The 21623-nt window shown below is 43.3% G+C and overlaps 2 protein-coding genes across 3 annotated transcripts in view; one reads left to right on the top strand and one right to left on the bottom strand.

Moving 5' to 3' along the window:
* brf1b (BRF1 general transcription factor IIIB subunit b) overlaps nt 1-21623 on the top strand; it is a 126799-nt gene that overhangs the window by 11043 nt on the left and 94133 nt on the right. For both annotated transcript variants that reach the window (XM_021612195.3, XM_090243091.1), the window contains exons 3-5: nt 9805-9885; nt 16456-16629; nt 21036-21067. In XM_021612195.3, coding sequence (XP_021467870.2) covers nt 9805-9885; nt 16456-16629; nt 21036-21067 — 287 coding nt within the window. The remainder of the gene's footprint in view (nt 1-9804; nt 9886-16455; nt 16630-21035; nt 21068-21623) is intronic.
* On the bottom strand, nt 15-8815 carry LOC110529728 (uncharacterized). Its single transcript, XM_021612196.3, has 14 exons — nt 8733-8815; nt 8545-8603; nt 8382-8468; nt 8014-8141; nt 7516-7659; nt 7158-7235; nt 6885-7055; nt 6563-6659; nt 4432-4655; nt 2625-2814; nt 2275-2483; nt 2052-2169; nt 1736-1941; nt 15-1215 (listed from the first exon to the last, which is right to left on the bottom strand). The coding sequence occupies exons 1-14, from the start codon at nt 8762-8764 to the stop codon at nt 1108-1110; spliced, it is 1851 nt and encodes a 616-aa protein (XP_021467871.3). The 5' UTR covers nt 8765-8815; the 3' UTR covers nt 15-1107.

The following is a 21623-nucleotide window of genomic DNA, read 5'->3' as shown; positions in this document are numbered from 1 at the left end:
CAAAGATCAAGATTTGCGTGGCCAAAAGCATGCATTGACCACAGACTACAACCCCTACCAAAGCCCAAGCTGTTTGTTATTAAGTATCATATCATTAAGTGTCTCAAATACAAGAAATCTAAAAAGCCACATACTATTGGTGAGACTCAATCTCCTCGCAGCAATAGGTATGAGAGAAAATAGCACGTCAGCGCAAACAAATCCCGCTGTCTGATAACACTGTTGCCCGGCGAATATATGAAGCGGCAAAAGAAAGCGTCAGATTGAGCGAACAAAAAGTGGGAAATTCTCTCTACAACTAGATGAGTCAGCTGATGTCACATGAAGCTCACCTTCTCGTATTCATCAAATACTGCTATCTGGAAACATGAAGAGGTGTTATTTTGCAGTGTGCTTGAGGGGACATTCAACATTTGATGATGCGGGATGAGGGGCTGTGTTGGGAGAACTGTATGGGCGTGTGTACAGATGGGCAAACAAGGGTCTGAAGGCAAAGGTACAAGCTGTTGTGCCACGCGTAGTATTCCCTCATTGTGTTACACAGGGATGCTCTTTCTTCTAAGGCCCTTGATAATAAGCTTATTAGTATGCTTCAAACAAAATGGTGTACTTCATAAAGGCAAGCCTCAAATACGAGACATATGGGATCTGAGCATGAATCGCTACTGTTGCATACTGAGGTCAGGTGGTTGTCGAGGTAAAATGCTGCTGCGTCTGTTTGAAATAAGATGAAGAGCACCTATTCATACTGGATACAGAGTCACCCAATGCAGATTGGCTGGCAAACCTGGCAGACATTTTTGATAGACTGAATGGACATGTCATGGCAAGGCCCCATTACCAACATTATGTCATTGGCTGAAAAAGTTGAGGAGATTGTGAAGAAGCTGGAGCGCTGGGCAGTGCAAGTGGAGTAGAGGGGACGAGTGTGGAGGCGTTCACTGGATTCAGTTTGAGGAGAACGAACTGTACCTGGATGTCACAAAAAGCAACAATCACTCATTACCTCCAAAACATAATGGACATTTCAGGAGGTACTTTCAAGAGGCCACGAAAACCACAACTGGAGCCAACAACCGCTCATTGCCACCACCGCTGTCATCGGAGCTACAGTATTCCTGGAACTGTCCAGTGACAGGACCTTGCGTGCAGCCTTTGCCACAACCCCGCTGGTTGAATTCGGTCTGTCAATCGCAGGAGAATAACCAGGATCATCTGAAATCGCATTGATAAACTGATTGCTTTTTCATCTGTGAAGCTACTTTTCCCGCACTTACATACATTAAAATGTTACGACTCACGAGAGTGGAACATTAACTACTTTTATCTGTGTCAAGCATAAAGCTCTGAATACAAATGCTGTGTTCCCAGCGTCATGCTCAGCCATCTCATTAGAGTGAGTATTCATGGGTTTATGGTAATTACCCATGTAAATGACCAAATAAAAGTATGAAGTGAAATGCAAACAAATATATATATATATATATATATATGTGTGTACATCATTGTACAGCAATAGGGCTTTCAAAAATATAAATGCGTGAGTGTGTTGGGGAACACGAGCTGTGACCCAAATGTATAAGGGGGGGTGAGCCAAAAAGTTTGGGAACCGCTGCCTAAGAATGGATTGAGACTGATCTTTTTTTGTTCTAGACCAGCATCAACACAGCAGATACAGCTAATCACAGGCTTGGAGAATAGCTGAATCAGCTTTAGAATTGACAACATACTGTACCTCATAAGTGTAGCCAACAGTGAACAGTGGCACCTCCAAGGTCAAAATATGGCTTTCGTTTCGCAGGTTGTACCCTCTTTCAGCCACCAGCTCAGGTGTTAGAGGGTCATGACCGACCCCGATCTCCCACAGGTATCCCAGTCTTGGCTGGGTCATGTCAAAGACAATGCCTCCTCTTGTGCAAACCCCTTTGAGCTCAGGAGGGACTGGGGTGAGAATGCAGATTTTTGAAAGCAAGTTATTTTAGCAAGGTCTTCAAAGTAAAATGTTACGCTTGAAAGTAAAATATAAAGACGTCTTCAAATCAAGTCCTTACATGCGTTGCTGAGCTGTTCCATAACAGAGGCTAGATGGTAGTAAGCCTCTTCCAGGGGCATGATGCTTAACGTGTAGTTCATGTCCATGGAGTACTGGAAGAGCCCCTCACCTAAGTACTATTAAGAAAAAAAACATTTAAAAATCAAGTATTATTTCAAAAGTTGCAATTCATGACTATAAGCTCCATTTATGGAAATGTGTTGGATCCAAAATGTACTCACCGTCCTATGCACAGCCTTGTCGTCAAAAGGAACTCTGATAGTATAGGCATGGGTGCCATTGGCATGGACGATCTTACTGATGGTGTAGCCATGTTCTGCAGCATCTGACACAGAGAACTGCTTTTCATTCAACTTCACTCCCATCAGAGCCACATCGTGAGGAATGTTCCCCAAGTACACGTTGAACGTATGCTCTTCAAAGCTGGTATCTGGAGTAGTAATGGAGGAAATAGTTAAGTAGCCAAATAACCATGATTAACAAGAAATCAGCAACGCCACAAAGCACATTGGAAATGACACCTTGGTTATTGTAACCACATGTTTGTTATGTGCAAAAAGGATGAACATACTGTGGTATGGAGGAAGGGCGTCGACATCAACGGTGAAGGGGTGTCGGCACAGCAATGGAGTGTCCACTACCCTGAGCAGCCGGTGTCTCGTTTCAACAGTGCTACCATCAGTGTAGACATGAGAGAACACATGCTCATAGAATAGGCAAGCCACGTACATCTCCCGGTAGATATTGTTTGTCACCAAACTCTAAAAATACAGTTTACTGTGTTAGCTTGCACTTCAAGCTGTCGTGAATAAGCAACAATCTAGTTTTAGAACCAATTTAAGTTTAAAAGCACACTAGGTAAACGTTATCTATGAATATATTATGCTGAACAAAAATATTTAAAACGCAGCATGTATAAGGTTTCATGAGCTGAAATAAAAAGATCCCGGATATTGTCCATATGCACAAATATTATTTCTCATTGTGTACACATTGGATTACATCCCTGTTAGTGATCATTTCTCTTTTGCCAACATAATCCATCCACCTGACAGGTGTAGCATATCGAGAAGCTGATTAAACTTGATCATTACACACGTGCACCTTGTGCTGGGTACAATAAAATGCCACAGATGTCTACATCGAGGGAGCTTGCAATGGTCATGCTGACTGCAGGAACGGCCACCAGAGCTGTTGCCAGAGAGTTTCTCAACTAGTTTCTCTTATTTTTCTCTACCATAAGCTGCCGCCAACGTCATTTTAGAGAATTTAGTAGTACTTACAACCACCCTCTCAACCACAGACCACATGTAACCACACCAGTCTAGGACTTTCACATACAGGATCATCTGAGACCAGCCACCTTGTAAGCTGATGAAACTGAGGAGTATGTCTGTGATAAAGCCCTTGTGGGGAAAAACTAATTCTTATTGGCTGGTCCTGGCTCCCCAGTGGGGGGCCCTACACCCTCCCAGGCCCACCCATTGCAGCGCCCCAGTCCAGTCATGTGAAATCCATAGATTAGGGCCTAATGAATGCATTTCATAGAACGAAATCAGTCAATTGAACTGTAACTCTGAAAAAAATAATTGGAAATGTTGCGTTTATTTTTGATCACTATAGATCAGGTCTTCCAACTCCAGTCCCAGAGAGCTACTTGGTGCAGGCTTGGGTGTCAGCCCAGCACAAAAATACTTGCTCAATTGTGGTCCAGATGAAAGATTAGGCCTAGTTGATTTATTTAAAGTTGAAAAAAGGCCCAGTGTAGACAAACTTGACTTTCCTGTGTAAATGAAATATAAAATGATGATAATGCCCTTTTAGTGCAAGAGCGGTTTGATAAGTTACAGCTTGTTTTGGTGGGATGAATTTTGGCCTTCCGTAGTGACTTCACCATGCTGTAAATTACTTAGACCAATTTTAATTTTTTAAAGTTTCAAACTGCCAATAACAGCTAATTTTCTGATTTCCCCTCCCCACTCAGACCACTTCCACAGTCCTAGCAAGATATTTTCTTGAAAATTTGCCCTTGGTTAAGAAGCCAATTGTTTCTTTAAATCACAAATGTATTTAATTGTTACCCAGAAATGATTTGATAGTGATAAACAGCTGTATTGGACATTTAAACAAGCGTCATCTTAGTGCTGGGCTGGAGGGAAAAAAGCCTTTACACCCAGAAGCTCTCTGGGGCTGCAGTTTGAAAACCTGGCACCAGTTGAACCTAGCCTAGTCCCAGATCAGTATTTGCTTTTGCCTACTCCATTGTCAAACTATGTTTGGCATGACAATTCCATAAGGAGTTTGTAGTTGAGCAGAAACAGACTGCCACCCAGGCTATGTCTGAACCCAGATCGGAGCTAAAGTCCAGTGGCCTTTACCTTCCTATATCCTCCTTCGGCACCAAAGGGGACACCCATCTGTACCATGAGCCCTTTGACTTCTAGAGTGTAGCCCCTGGCCCTCGCCGTGCCCGCATCTAGCAGTTGGCTCTCCACACCCATGTTGATCTGCTTGCTCTCAAAGCCAAAGCCGCTGTGAACCAACGGTGTCATGATCCTGGGGGTCTCCCAGAGTAGCCTGACCCCGTCAAAGTATCCTGGGTCTGAGAGCGAGAAAGAAATACAAGTCTTTAGAATGGTAGCCATGTCGCCAATCAGCGACATATTCAGACCTTCATTATCAGGTAGAACAGAAAACCATCTGTAGGTCTACCCCTGAACCTCCAGGCTCAGATTTGAATAACTCTGGTTAACAGTGTAGGGATGAGCACAAGTACCCGATTGAAGGTTTGTGCACAAGTACCCGATTGAAGGTTTGTACATGATCACTAAATGAGTACTCCATTTTCAAATGCCACTATGTGCACACAGTAGGTAGATTTTAAACAAGTACTCAATTTGAAACAGTTCAGCAATTACAACAGAATTTTTCAAATGCAAATTCCTTTCAAGAGGTGGATGAGTGATTGTATTTACATTTAGGTTTCCATCTAATTGCCAACATATTTTCATGAGAATATTCTAAAGTCTGGATAAAACCGGCATTTCAGAGATGTTTCCATCAAATTGTTGCAGATGACAGTGCACATAAAAAAAAATAATCTAAAACTAGTTAAATGGGGTTCAATTGCATTTTCAACTAATAGTTCAAAAAAAGTTAAGAGCTTACTCACTGTTAAAAATGTTAAGAGCTTACCCACGCATACATTTATTTTGCCCCCCCCCACCCCACACGCAGGTTAAAATATCAAAACAAAGTCTGAACCAATGACATTAATTTGGGGACAGGTCAAAGATCATTAAACATGTATGGCAATTTAGCTAGTTAGCTTGCACTTGCTAGCTAACGTTAATTTGTCCTATTTAGCTAGCTTGCTGTTGCTAGCTAATTTGTCCTGGGATATAAACATTGAGTTGTTTTTTTACCTGAAATGCACAAGGACCTCTACTCCGACAATTAATCCACACATAACACGGCCAACCAAATCGTTTCTAGTCATCTCTCCCCTCCTTCCAGGCCTTTTCATCAATTAACTTATATGGTGATCGCATCTAAACGCTCATTGTATTACCGCGACTACCAGCAAAACAGTTAGTCTTTGTCACCCACGTGAGGAGATGGCACTTGGGTACCTGCTTCTATAAACCAATGAGGAGATGGGAGAGGCCGGACTTGCAGCGCGACCTGCGGTCAGAAATAGGAATGAGTTCTAATTTAGCCCTTGGCGTCGCAGACGCTCATTGGCGTGCGCGAGCAGTGTGGGTGCAATAATTGAACAACATGCATTTCTAAATTTATTTTGCGACGCTCGCGCACGCGACGTGTCCGGTCTGGTCAGCATGTTAGTGGCATGTTCGCGCCAGCCAAAAACGCGCAGATGGCGCTGCTGCCTAGAGCACACTTATAGCATACATGAGAAAATGTATCAAAAGAGCGAGTATTTGTCAAACAGAAGCCAAGCGCTGATCATCATGTCACCAGAATAAGACCAATTCTTATTGGAAAGGAGCATCAAGCGCACCTCCTTGTACGTTCACCACCCTGTGAAGTTAATTCATTTCATCTGTAGCCTAATAAACTGCATGCTTGCCGGACCAGTTGTAGTGGGAGAACCACACATGCCATCGCGTCACAAGTTCTCGATATGGTTATTATATCAATATTTGCGCGTTAGCGTTTCCGACATTTCTCATAATTTTACTGACAAAATGATCCCATCTTATGTATTTTGTTTTGTCAACATTTGGAAAGTTTAACAGAATGTCCAGTTTCCATCAGGCCTGTCATTTATCCTACATGTTCTTCACTGGAAACCTGGTCATTGAAGCACAATTTCATGGTTTATTTGAAGAAATATTAATCCACAGTTGTCTTGGATTGTTACGTGCATTATATTTGAATATAATAAACTCATTTGCATGGAGTTATCAAAAAATCTGCTGCAGCTAATTGTAGTGGCATTGTTAAAGACCATTCTTTAGCAATATAGGGGAATACAAATAAATATACTTATGGTGCAGGCCACAGATATGTCAATCATGACCACCATCATTTTCTGACTGAAGAACACTGTCCCATGAATGACCTCCACCGCAACACCGTCAACCTGAGAGTAGAAAGACAATGTGGTTGGGAAAAGGGTCTGACAGTTTTAGGCCTTAAAATATAATAAATTAGACGTTCAACGTTTCTTGCTTTTCGTCATCTGCACCGATTGGGAATACACCGCTATAAGAGCAAGCGTCTTGAGGGCTCCCACCATATTTCTTTCAATAATGTTTTCAGATCAGCGCAGAGTACTGAAACGCATAGAATTTCTTGAAATACCCACCATTATGATTTCCGAGTGAGTTTGTCTGTAGGGAGAGCGGAAGAGAACCCTTTTCAGAGTGGCACTCAGCTCGTAACCCAGTCGATGTGCTTCGGTGATGGGCATGGTGGCCATTTCATCCTCATTCTTTAGGAACATTACCTGCCATGCAGAATTGGCTATATTTTGGGCCTAAGAGGAGTCAGTATTGAGTCAAGATCAAGCTTGAACATGTTTCAATGCAAAGATTATACTTAAGAAACATGTTGAATGCTTCTAAAGGATGTGGCTTACAACAGAATGGGCAGCCCTCCATGCTTCCTTTGAGGTTCCTTCAGAGGTAGTACAAGGCACATCTCTCCCCACAGTTACCTAAGGGATATAGGACTATATTTAAAGAGGGGTCATCTAACTTTGTGTCAAAGAAAAACAATTATGGATTTTCCAATTCTGGTTCTGGAGGCCCACTATATGCCAGCAGAATTAATCAATCAATTAGTTTGATTCTTAAATAATGATCAAAAACATACTCATTTGATTGGGTTCATTTGACAAAGCAAATTGCATTTCTACTCAGTGTGAAACCCAGTATGCACACTAGGCTAGGCTAGGCCGGAAAGGCCCAGGACCGGAAAAGGCAGCCTTACTGTACCTCCATGTAGTCCTCTTCACATATAACCTCCCGTTGGGACCAGGGCAGTAGCAGGGAGCAGGTCTGAGACAAAGGGTAGCGCGACTGTTGGTCCTTGGCATCCATGACAATGATATTGAACTGGAAGGTGAATACCTCATCGTTCTGAAACAGCAAATATTTGTTAGTCATCAGGTTTGATCAGCTCAGCAAGATGACAGTCCAGCATGGGAAGACAGGAGTTTGAGTCCGGGTCCTCAGCCTGCACCTTTTTGTTCCATCCCTTAAACCAACACACCCTATTCACCACCTCATTCAAATCATCAAACCACCCTTGATTCATTGAGACAGTTGAATCAGGTTGGGCTAAGACTTTAGAACTCTGCTGTCCTAGAGTGAGACCTACAGTATATCCCAATTATCCCCCTCCCACTAGCCCATGCCTCCACCAATCCAACGCTTTCACATTGCGGGAACACTTCAGGAGGAACGAGATATTGGGATGCACCAATAGGCTACCTGGTTGTCAATGTGACAGGAGAAGTAGGAAGCCCTGAGAGTGGTGTAGCCATCCATCTTGAAGGTGCTGATGGTGTAACCACACCGGGACGCATTCTTTTCATCTATGGGATGCACACCAACCGCATCTGCAGAGAAGAGGACACTACATTTCACTCTGCGCATCAATTACATTAAACAAATATACTCCATCCTACTATTGGATACTTATTGCCTACTATGGTCATTAATGCCAATATTGAGGACCCACTATCTAAGACAGAGGGCACCAAATCTTTCAATCATAAACCGTTTAAATCTAATTGAGCCATACTTTAATTAAGGTCTAAAGTAATACAAAAAAATACTTAAACCTTGTCATCACCCACCTACAGCCTCAAACTTAGGGGCGTTGCCAGACGAACCAACATGCACCCACAGGTATCGATCCCGACATTCTGACTGTATATCCACTCCTACACGAGACAATTCAGGTTAGGGTACATTAGAAGACTCATGCAGACCTTGATCAATGAAAAGAACTCTGCATACCTTCTGGAATACTGTAACCTTTGGGACTTCCAAGAACCCCCATGTAAAGCAATGATATTCTGGGAGAAAGTTAAATTAATATCTGACATTTCTCACGGGTAAAAAGCATGGAGAACCACAACACATCAAAATTGTTTTGCATTTTTCCAAGTGACTTCAAACTCAGAATTTAAGAATATCAAATTTACCCAATACTAATGCCAAGGCTTGGAGCCATCATTTCGCTATACAAATCCCCAGCAAACAATACAGTACTGGTCAGATAGTAGCAGAAAATAAAGATGGCAAGAAAAGCAAAACAGGTTGCTTTGAAACTCCCTTGCTACGAACCAAAGGGACAAAAAAAAAAGAAAAGTTAATTCAGTCACAGGTAAACTAATCACCACCAGAAGAAGGAGGCAGAATGGAAACCAGGTGCAACTGATTGAACTTGATTGCTTTGTAAAAAGTTTGATGACTTCCATTGGCACCGTTTCTTGCAAAAGGAGTGAAGCTTATTTGGGTATGCATAGCCAACTGCACAAAATGTTATATTTGGTGGTTGAATATGAAATTGATTTAGCCTAGCACTACACAGCTGATTCAAATAATTAAAGCTTGATGATGAGTTCATTATTTGAATCAGCTGTGTAGTGCTAGGGCAACGACCAAAACGTGCACCCCTTGGGGTCCTAGGACCGAGTTTGGGAAACGTTGGTCTTGTAGAAGCAAAATCTTATGTTTATCACAGAAAAAAGCCAGCAGAGGGAGGTAAATTGTCATAAGCCTGCGTTTTATCTCGTCTCTTGCTGAGCTGTGCTGTCTAGCTATCACAAACCACCAGATGGCAATATTCATTTGTTTTATACTCTGAGATTTAGAATGCAAACAAACTTCTTCTCTAAATTAACATTGTTTTGCATATGCTGATTAAAAATAAACTCATTCAAAATAGACTAAATGTTTGGTAAAATATATGGGCTCTCTTCAAATATGCTGAGTGGTTAGCAATTATGTAGTTATAATTTGCAATAATGACTTTTTAATTTGACAGAACATTTTTGTCAGCTCTTTAGTGTTTGACATCAGAAAGGCGAATGGCTTCAGTGGCATTAGCCAGGTAGGTGCTTCTATATATTGGTAGTGGATGATTATATTCTCCCCAATACAATGAAAAGTGCTTTGAGTACCTGAAAAAAATATATATTGTTGTGATTGTTATTATTATTATTATATTATTATTATTATTATATTATTATTAATATATTAATCTCCTTCCAGGTCCAGTGAAAGCCCCAGTCCTGGGTACTGGGTTCCACACCAGCCTTGGAAAAGAGTCCCGTGCTCAGACGCTGCAGAACGGTGAGTCCTGAACTAAAACCCACCATGCCCTCTCTCCTTCTCAAAACAGCTGGGGCTTGTTCAGCATATTGGAGATAGAAGTGCAACACAGAGTGGACATGATTCACTATTCCAACTAATATACATTCTTGGGTGAATTCTGCCAATTAAGACCTATTTTCACTTAATGCATTGATGTCAATGGGAGATTAAGTGAAAATGTTACTTAAATGGAATTTGGGATTCACCCCTGTATGCATAACTCTGTATCTGGGGACCAAACAAAACCTGTTCAAGCAGGAAACTGAATGATTGGTTGTGAGATAGTGAGTGAAATTAACCAGGATGTTTTTGGTTTCATTTGGTCTGTTATCATATAAAATCTAAGATTACATTTTGGGAAGTTGGTTTACTTGACAGTTTCATATCCAATCATTGTATAGAAGACAGTTTTATGGAGAGGCTAGTTTGGTGTATGTCTCAAATTGGAGGGAGGGAGGGAGGGAGGGAGAGAGAGAGAGAGAGAGAGAGAGAGGGGTTTGATGAGAAATTGTATAGTTTGTGGAGATCACTGTGAACAAGTACATACCTGTGAGAGAACACTGTGTTCTCAGGGCACACTCCACACCTGGACCCACACACACACACACACGGTCCCTCTACCGCTCACATGCACTCACTCACTCACTCACTGTCCCTCTCTCACACGCACACATACACACACTGTCCCTCTCTCTCTCGCTCTCTCTGTCACATGCACACACACAAACCTCACATTCACTTATTCACACACACGCACCACACACACGCGCACACACAATCCACATCTAATCCGACACTCTCTGCCATCCAAACACACAGGATGAAACTCTCCTGAGACTGAGGGGAGCTAGTGGGGCGGGGGAGGAGGGGATACACACACAGAAACACATACACACGCACGAGTAGTCGCGTAAACACGCATGGGTAGTTGCATACGCATATATACGCATATACACATATACACACAGAGGTTCGAGAATAGAACGAATAATGCTCTTAAAAGCTTTTTGGGTTATTTCTGGTGATGGGTTGAATGGTTCTCTGACACTGGTGACCGGCCTTCACTCCACTCTGCATTCCAGACCAACCTGCCTGACACACAAACACACATACACATATACACACATCCTGTGCGCATGCACATCCAACTCACATATCAGTATGCGTGAACACATGTAAATCACATTTTATTGGTCGCATACAGATATTTTGCAGATGTTATTGCGGGTGCAGCAAAATTCTTGTGTTCCTAGCTCCAACAGTGCAGTAGTATCTAACAATTCACACAAATGTAAAAGTAAAAGAATGGAATTAAGAAATAGTAGGACAAGCAATGTTCGAATCCGGAGCATATATATATATGTATATATGTACAGTGCCAGTCAAAAGTTTGGACACTACTCATTCAAGGGTTTTTCTTTATTTTATTTTTTTTCTACATTGTAGAATTCTAGTGAAGACATCAAACTATGGAATAACACATATGGATTCATGTAGTAACCCCAAAAATTGTTAAACAAATCAAAATACATTTTAGATTCTTCAAAGTAGCCACTCTTTGCCTTGATGAGAGCTTTGTACACTCTTGGCATTCTCTCAACCACCTTCATGAGGTAGTCACCTGGAATGCATTTCAATTAACAGAGCAAAAGCAGCTTTATCACATTTACATAAGTATTCAGACCCTTTATTGAGTTGAAGCACATTTGGCAGTGATTACAGCCTCGAGTCTTCTTGGGTATGACGCTACAAGCTTGGCACATCTGTATTTGGGGAGTTTCTCCCATTCTTCTCTGCAGGTCCTCTCAACCTCTGTCAGGTTGGATTGTTAGTGTTACTGCACAGCTATTTTCATGTCTCTTCAGAGATGTTGAAGAGTCTTGGTGGTTCCAAACTTCTTCCAGTTAAGAATGATGGAGGCCACTGTGTTCTTGGGAACCTTCAATGCTGCAGAAATGTTTTGGCACCCTTCCCCAGATCTGTGCCTCGACACAATCCTGTCTCGGCGCTCTACGGACAATTCCTTCAACCTCATGGCTTGGTTTTTGCTCTGACATGCACTGTCAACTGTGGGACCTTATATAGACAAGTGAGTGCCTTTCCAAATCATGTCCAATCAATTGAATTTACCACAGGTGGACCACAGTCAAGTTGTAAAAACATCTCAAGGATGATCAATGGAAACAGGATGCACCTGAGCTCAATTTCGAGTCTCATAGCAAAAATACCCAGTGTATGTAAATAAGGTATTTCTGTTTTTATTTTTAATACGTTTGCAAAAATGTCAAAAAATCTGTTTTCATATTGTCATTATGGGGTATTGTGTGTAGATTGATAAAGAAACATTTTTATTTATTCAATTTTAGAATAAGGCTATAACGTAACAAAATGTGGAAAGGGGTCTGAATGCTTTCCGAAGGCACTGTATGTACAGCAATAGTTGAATAGGATGGCCATGACTAAAATATACAGTATATATATATAATATATATGAAGTGATATATGATATATATGAAGTGTGTCAAACAGTGTGTAAGCATTATTAAAGTGACCAGTGTTCCATTATTAACGTGACCAGTGTTCCATGTCTACGTACATAGGGTAGCAGCCTCTAAGGTGCAGGGTTGAGTAACTGGGTGTTAGCCAGCTAGTGACAGTGACTAAGTGCAGGGCAGGGTACTGGGTGGAGGCCAGCTAGTGATGGCTATTTAACAGTCTGATGGCCTTGAGATAAAAGCTGTTTTTCAGTCTCTCGGTCCCAGCTTTGATGCACCTGTACTGACCTCGCCTTCTGGATGATAGTGGGGTGAACAGGCCGTGGCTCAGGTGGCTGAGGTCCTTGATGATCTTCTTGGCCTTCCTGTGACACCGGGTGTCCTGAAGGGCAGACAGTGTGCTCCCGGTGATGCGTTGGGCTGACTGCACCACCCTCCGGAGAGCCCTGTCTTTGCGGACGGTGTAGTTGCCTTACCAGGCGTTGATACAGCCCAACAGGATGCTCTCAATGGTGCATCTGTAAAAGTTTGTGAGGGGTTTCTTAGGGGCCAAGCCAAATTTCTACAGTCTCCTGAGGTTGAGTTTGTGTGTGTATGTTTGTGCACAGTCATACTAACACACTTGCTCATAAACAGTCATTAGTAATCATAACTGAGTTTGTTACCGTCAATAGTTGAGTGTATCTTTGATTGTCACACTAAACATTACTTATACAGCTCTCATACGCTCCAATTTAGTTTCAAGTTTTATTTGTCACGTTCAAAAGTACAGGGAAATGCTGAACTTGCAAGCCCTACCCAACAGTGCAGTTTTCAATATCAAATAGAATAAGTAATAAAAAAACACAAGAAATAAGAAAGGAAGCTATAGGGTCCATAATTGTGCAGGGATACTGAAGTATTTGAGATAAATATTTACATGTAGGCAGAGATTACGAGAACGTTACTGGTAGCAGGATAAATAATAATAACAGTAGTAAACAGTATGGCAGCAGCATAGGAGGTGGGTGGTGGTGGTGGTGGTGGTGTGTGTGTGTGTGTGTGTGTGTGTGTGTGTGTGTGTGTGTGTGTGTGTGTGTGTGTGTGTGTGTGTGTGTGTGTGTATGCAAGTGTGAGTGTCAGAGTGTCAGTGTAGGAGTGAAAGGCGGATATACATGTAAACACTGCTGGAAAGTGACTGGTAGCAGGAATATATAAATATTTATGGTAATATAATAATGGTAATACATGTAAACAGGAGTAATAGTGACCAGTAGCATGATATATAGATAGATAAATGGTAATGGAAGTCAATAATCAATGAGCAGCAGCGAAGCGGTAATAATGAATCTAATCAATAATAATTTCAGCAGCAGCGTTGGTGTGAGGGAGAGCAGTAGTGTGTTATTCATTTAGCAGTCTTATGGCCAAAGGATAGAAGCTGTCTGTTGTTCTGAACCTTGATGCACCGGTACCGCCTGCCAGACGGAAGCATGGAGACTATGAACAGTCCATGTCTCTGGTGGCTGGAGTCTTTGGCAATTTTTCAGGCCTTTCTCAGACAATGGCCTGGCATGTATGTCCTGGATGGGCCGTCCGCACCACCTTCTGTAGGGCCTTCTGGTCGAGGGTGGTGCAGTTGCCATACCAGATGGTGATACAACCAGTCAGTATGCTCTCGATGGTGCAGCTGTAAAAGTTGTTAAGGATCTGAGGGATGAGAGGACCATGTTAAGTCCTCAGGGATATGGACACAGAGGAATTTGAAGCACTTGACCCTCTCCGCTGCTGCCCCGTCAATGTGGATCAAATCAAATGTTATTAGTCACATGCGCTGAATACAACAGGTGTAGTAGACCTTACAGTGAAATGCTTACTTACGAGCCCCTATAACCGACAGTGCAGTTTCCAAAAATACAGATAAGAATAAGAGATAAAAGTAACTAAAGAGCAGCAGTAAAAAAAAAATAACAATACAGGGGGGTGCCGGTACAGAGTCAATGTGTGGGGGCATTGGTTAGTTGAGGTAGTATGTACATTTAGGTAGAGTTAATTAAAGTGACTATGCATAGATGACAACAGAGAGTGGTAGTGGTGTGTGTGTGGGGGGGGTGGGTGTTCAGGACTAGATGTTCAGAAGTCTAATGGATTGGGGGTAGAAGCTGTTTAGAAGCCTCTTGGACCTAGACTTGGCACTCCGGTACCGCTTGCCGTGTGGTAGCAGAGAGAGCAGTCTATGACTAGGGTGGCTGGAGTCTTTGACAATTTTTAGGGCCTTCCTCTGACACTGCCTGGTATAGAGGTCCTGGATAGCAGGAAGCTTGGCCCCAGTGATGTACTGGGCCGTTTGCACTACCCTCTGTAGTTTCTTGTGGTCGGAGGCTGAGCAGTTGCCATACCAGGCAGTGATGCAACCAGTCAGGATGCTCTCGATGGTGCAGCTATACAACCTTTTGAGGATCTGAGGACCCATGCTAAATCTTTTCAGTCTCCTGAGGGGGAATAGGTTTTGTTGTGCCCGCTTCACGACTATCATTGTGTGTCTGGATCATGTTAGTTTGTTGGTGATGTGGACACCAAGGAATTTGAAGCTCTCAACCTGCTCCACTGCAGCACCGTTGATGAGAATGGGGGTGTGCTCGGTCCTCTTTATCCTGTATTCCACAATCATCTCCTTTGTCTTGATCACATTGAGGGAGAGGTTGTTGTCCTGGCACCACATGGCCAGGTCTCTGACCTCCTCTCTATAGGCTGTCTCGTTGTTGTTGGTGATCAGGCCTATCACTGTTGTGCCATCTGCAAACTTAATAATGGTGTTGGAGTCATGCCTGGCGTGCAGTCATGAGTGAACAGGGAGTACAGGAGGGGGCTGAGCACGCAACCTTGAGGGGCCTCTGTGTTGAGGATCAGCGTGGCGGATGTGTTGTTACCTACCCTTACCACATGGGGGCGGCCCGTCAGGATGTCCAGGATCCAGTTGCAGAGGGAGGTGTTTAGTTCCAGGGTCCTTAGCTTATCGATGAGCTTTGAGGGCACTATGGTGTTGACCGCTTAGCTGTAGTCAATGAATAGCATTCTCACATAGGTGTTCCTTTTGTCCAGGTGGGATAGGGTAGTGTGGAGTGCAATAGAGACTGCATCATCTGTGGATCTGTTTAGGCGGTATGCAAATTGGAGTGGGTCTAGGGTTTCTGGGATGATGGTGTTGATGTGAGCCATGACCAGCCTTTCAAACCACTTCATGGCAACAGACGTGAGTGCTACGGGTCGGTAGTCATTTAGGCAGGTTACCTTAGTGTTCTTGGGCACTATGGTGGTCTGCTTAAAACATGTTGGTATTTCAGACTTGGACAGGGAGAGTTTCAAAATGTCTGTGAAGACACTTGCTAGTTGGTCAGCGCATGCTCAGAGTACACGTCCTGGTAATCTGTCTGGCCCTGCGGCCTTGTGAATGTTGGGGGTGTTCACCCGTCCCTGTTTCCTGTAGTCCACAATCAGCACCTTGGTCTTGCTGACGTTGAGGGAGATGTTAATGTCAATTGAGACGGGTTTATTGATAGCCTAACACAAATATATCCTACTACGGGGAATGGAACTGAACATGCATATTTTTTATATTTTTTATGTTTGTGTTTGGACTGGAGTTGCTGTATACAGTATGTGTGTTCTGTATTACCATCTGTGTGTTCATGGATTTTGCTTATTTGCGTGTGTGTCTGTGTGTGTCTGTGAGTGTGTATGTGTTTGCAAGCATACGTGTGTGCGTGTGTGAGGCTGTGCTGCAGATGGCTTCTCTCTGGTAAGTACACAGCTGTCTGTCTCTCTCTCTGCCTGGGAGAAGCACTGGGGCGGTTTGTCAGGCCCTATTAACTAGGCCTGTCTGCCCCGCTCTCGCGCTCATGACATCACCGCTGCTGGCAACCCAAAACTCTAGTAGTCTAGTGTGTGTGGGTGTACTATTTATCCATGTCTGTGCATATGCGTCTATGTTTGTGTGTGTGTGTGTAAGTTACGCCTACCAATGTGTGTGTAACTATTTACCCTAACGTGTGTGTGTTTGTGTTTCGGTCCACAGGAAAGCGGCAGATCCACAACCTGGGCAGCCAGCTGCAGCTCAACCAGCACTGCTTGGACACGGCCTTCAACTTCTTTAAGATGGTGGTGAGCAAGCACCTGACGCGCGGACGCAAGATGGCGCACGTCATTGCCGCCTGCCTCTACTTGGTCTGCCGGACTGAGGGCACGCCCCGTATCCTTGGGACTGGGACCACACCCCCTGCTGCCCTAAAGGGGGCCAAAGGGGGGAGATTGTATTTGAACATGGGGGGTTGGGGTGACGGTGTTTCCAAGGCATATCAATGGTTACAGATTAACGTGTGTGTGTGTGTTTGAGTACTGTATCTGTGAAAGAAAGGGTAATTTCTGTTAACCCAGAAGTACAATCTTTGGTCAGCTGCATGATTAACTGTGTTCATATGTGTTCTTACAAAAACAAAGTTTCCACCCTCGCTAAAGGAAACTACTTTGGGTACATGCGCGAAGAACTCGAGGTGAAGCACCGCCTTCGCCCGATCCAGATATATCAAAATAACCAGTGACAAAAACCAGAACTAAGGCTGTTCGTTATCTCTCGCATATCATTTAGTCCCGGCAGATTCTTCGGTCTACACACAGAATCTGCCCAGGGGAGATTAGAGAAAGGGAGAATGATTGTATTTGTGACGTATTGTCTGTGTGTGTTATTGTGGATGTGTGTATTTGTGGATGTGTTTGTGCATCCATGTGTGTAATAGAGAGGAGCACGTGCTTCTACACACCCATCTCTCAGAGACCCATTATTTTCCAATCAGGTCCAACGACACACCTCCCAATTCCAAGGCCGCAGAAGAGCTGGAATGTTTACCACAGCGTCCAGATCAAACCGCTCAGTGATCAGAATGCATTATAAGCTTCCCCTCTCCCAATTATAACCTTAACCATTAGTGGAGGAAATGCAAAACTGACCCAATATCAGTGTCTACTAGGGGCAACATCACCCTACTCCAGATTATAAATCACATAGGCTGCGTTTACACAGGCAGCCCGCATTCTGATCTTTTTTCACTAATTGGTCTTTTGAGGAAGCTCATCTGCTTTCTGTTGGTGTCGCGTTGAGGAAGCGCCACTCCTGCCCTCCCACCTTTTCCCGTAAGAGCCATTACAGTTATAGTTCCACAACCTTGAGGATGTCATCAGCGTTTTAGTTATTGCTGTTAAACGGTGGAGAGTGGAACAACAAATGTTTTCCTCAGGTGCGACAGTGTGGACGAGTGTAAAGCAAACAAAGGTGTAAGTTTGGTGAAGCTGTTGTCATAAAGGGAGGCCATCTTGTCTGTGTGAGGAATAATATATAATAATATAATATATGCCATTTGGCAGACATTTTTATCCAAAGTGACTTACAGTCATGTGTGGATGCATTTTGAGTTGTGGCCCCAGCGGAATTGGACCCAGCGCCACACGACCACCATAAGTAATTCTACATCAGAGGAGGCTGGTGAGGGGAGCACGGCTCATTTTAATGAATGGAGTGAATGGAATGGAATCAGACACATGGAAACCAGGTGTTTGATGTGTTTGAGACCATTCCATTAACTCCGTTCCAGCCATTACTATGAGCCTGTCCTTCCCATTTAAAGTGTCTCCAGCCATGACTGATCTACATCAAGGATATTCAAATATAAGCCTGAAGGTCTGGAGCACTGCTGTTTTTCTTCCTCCCATGGAAGTGAATTGATTAAGGTCGCACTGATTGGGCAGAGATTCTACTCACCCTGGTCGTGCTCAGTAGTACCTTTTGCAAAGTAACGTGAAAGTCTTCTTATTGACCATTGACCAGCGTTTTCTTCATATGTGTGTTTGCATGGACTCTTTTAGAATAACAATGGGAGGACCATATACGTTGTAGATTCTATTCTATTTACAGTTGACGTAACCACATATGGTTAAGTGATGGGGAGAAAGGAATTACTGTATCTTACAGTGACTTGATGATGCTTGTATCTGGCCTACCTCTAGCCATCCCTCTCAGGTCGCTGTGTCCTGCTTCAGGGTATAGCACCACCACATCACTGCTGGTGTTAGGTTCACAGTAGTGATACTAAGTCTTCATTTGTCACTTCAGCAGTCCAACCCGGGTTCTGTACCACTGTAACGTTCAAGGCCTGTACTAAAGAGAAATGTGTTTGTGTAACACCAGAGAATCTCAGCAGTTGTCTGTGTATTGTGGCGTTGCTGGGAGAAGGGTGCACCTCTCTTTCCTTGGGGGTTAGGTCGGGTTTGGGTTGGGCTCCTCCGGTTAGTCACAGGGGACTCAGATAGAAAGATACAGGTCCTCAGGGGCTTCATTCAATCCTATTGATTTACACACAACCACACCCTTTTACTAGACTATAATACACACAAGCAACCGTTGAAGGGAACTGTCTAGCCTTATCTACATGGATTCATCCAGTAACATTAACACCACTCGCCCAAAGGCGAATGCGTTATACAGGACTGTCTAACCTATCACTCTCCTTGATATTGCTATTCAAATCCTCAGTGGATTCGAACTACCCAAATAGTCCATTGGAGAAGAACTATCAATACAAGGTACAATTCCTAGGTTTTTTTCTTGTGGACCACTTCGGAAATTAGCGTTTTCGTTAATGCTTTCTGGGAACAAATACACATCTCGTCGCTGTTATTTTTAACGCCAAAACTATTTTATCACAAACCCAAAGTGTAAAAACATTGCCCCACGCCTGTCTGTCCCTCTTTGAAAGCGAGCTATGGGCAACTGACAGTACTATGATACTGGCAGGGGAACCCCCTACTTGTGAGTGATTGACTGCATCTCAAATGGCACCCTAATCCCTATATACATGTTGGTAATTTAGCAGACACTATTCTCCATCGTAACTTACATTAGTGCAGGTGTGTCAAACAGTTTCTTCTGTCCAGCTCGCTAATAACCACTATGCACAGTCAATGGACCTACATTCATAAAGTTGATTGAAATCACTCGACAGTCAGGGAGCATAAAACATTCCATAAATGATGGAAAGAGGAAAATATTTTAGCAAATTTTGACAGCAAAGAAATAAAGCACATTTTCCCTCTGGAACTCATTGAAGACCGAATTTAGTTAAATTAGTTAAACACCCCTGCATTAGTGCATTCATCTTAAGATAGCAAGTACATTTTCCGTCAACAAAGTAGTTATCAGTGCTAGTAGGAAAATATAAGTACCTGCACTACTTTTTACCAAAGCCCATAGGGCTATCTAGGGAATAGGGTGCCCTGGTCATAAGTAGTGCACTATGTAGGGATAGGATGCCATTTGGAACACATCCCTAGTGTGTGAGGTTTAGCGACGGTCTGCATTATCTGTCGAATGGCGGCGGAACTATCAGATTATCCTTTCCCTTTCTGTGGCGCTTATCTAATCTCACCCCGCTGAGATTAATGGACCCTGTAATCTCTCCACCGGCCACACCTGCTATGTGTGTGTCACCTCAGGTGTCTGTGTGTCCGTGTGTGTGTTGCTCAGGTACGAGCGTGTGTGTACATCAGAGGGCGGAAGGGAAGTGTGTGTTTTCAACTGGCAGTCGATTGTTTTCAATGTAGCCTATCCAGTGTGTGTTGGTTAGTGTGTGTGTGCGCGCGCGTGTTTTTCGGGTGTTTGTTTGTAATGGTAAATAAGAGGTTGGTCAGGTGTGTGTATGGCTGTGAAGTTTGCAATGTGTAAATAGTAGTCGTGTACGCTAGGTATGTAGTCATTTATAATATGTGTTTGTGTTCCAGGTGTGTGTTTGTCTTCCAATTAGGAATGTATGTTCCAGTCTGTGTGTGTGTCTGTGTGTGCTTGCACACTTCCGTCCATTCACCACGTTGTGAGGTGAGCTTCAGCCGGCAGTCTTCCCGAGTCAATCCACTTCGCTCCCTCTGTCCCGTCTCTAGGTGAACTCGTCTGCAGGTTGCTAGGGCGGAGCTGAGGCACTGCGGGACCAGTTCTATATTTAGCCGCGCATCGGCAGCCGAAGGGGCCAAGCATCAGGGGAGTTTGAGTCACCCGATGCTTGACTGCAGTAAGACCCCGGCATCAACGTATGCACCGTCTCACTCACCGTAGTAATTGGCAAAAAACAAACCTAGTGCACAATTCTAAGGCCCTAGACTTACTTACTTGTCTTGAACACCGGATTGAATGTTTTTACATTATTTTCAGTTTGAAAGGACGGCATTCTCTTTTTAGAATTTGTTTTCTCAGTTTTGTTGATGGAAAAGTACATTGCACCTCTTACTTATTAGCATTATTAAGAATACATGTTTTAGGTCATTCTTAGAATGTTATTGACAGATCGATTTGGGCCATTTCGGCAAAAAACATAAATAATTAAAATAGCCTTTGGCTTGTAATAATGTTGTATACTTTGCTTTGAACAGTATTTGTAAGTGCTGAACCCATTGAGAAATGGGTCATGCAACTGAGTTCATATAGTACCCTGCAGTTTCAGACCATTTACTTTCTGTTTAGTGCCTACTGAACACAACCATGGTGTATCTCTGTTCTTTGCGGTAAAGCCCTGGTTGCTGTCACCTTTCCTTCCTTAACGCTCCTTCCCTCTTCAGACATGCTTCTGGACCTGAGTGATCTCCTACAGGTACGTTTAGTCTCTGTCTTCGTCCATTACGATTCTCTACCCTTCTCCAGATGTGTGCACTTCACTCCTCATGCATTTAAAAGCATTGGATTGGTGAAAGCATGGCTGGAGGGAGTTCCCACCTTATTATTGGCACCAGTCTATTTCTTTTAAATCCATAAGGGTAGTGCTCGAGTGTACACATTGTGAGAGTGGTAGAGAAACGGAATGTAGCCATGCAGGACAACCATTCAGGGAAGTAAGGTAAAGGTTGCCTTTAACTACTGATAAAGTGTCACTATTGGGACTACTCCATTGGATCCATTGTACAGCACAGACTAAATCATGCACTGCTCTCAAGTATTTGAGGGGGCCGTATGTACGACGTGTCTCAGAGCAGGAGTGCTGATTTAGGATCCATTTAGCCTTTTAGATTACAGTGAATAAGATTGCATGGGCGGGGGGGGGCTGATCCTAGATCAGCACTCCTAGCCTGAGATGCTTAAAACATACGGCCCCAGGCGATATGTGATATCCACATACTAATGCCATTGGGTATAGCCTCATCACAATGAAT

Source organism: Oncorhynchus mykiss, chromosome 8 (genome assembly GCF_057628025.1).
Source record: "Oncorhynchus mykiss isolate SJ-2025 chromosome 8, ASM5762802v1, whole genome shotgun sequence".
Classification (NCBI taxonomy): Eukaryota; Metazoa; Chordata; class Actinopteri; order Salmoniformes; family Salmonidae; genus Oncorhynchus; species Oncorhynchus mykiss.
This window is presented reverse-complemented; position numbering and strand designations above follow the sequence as displayed.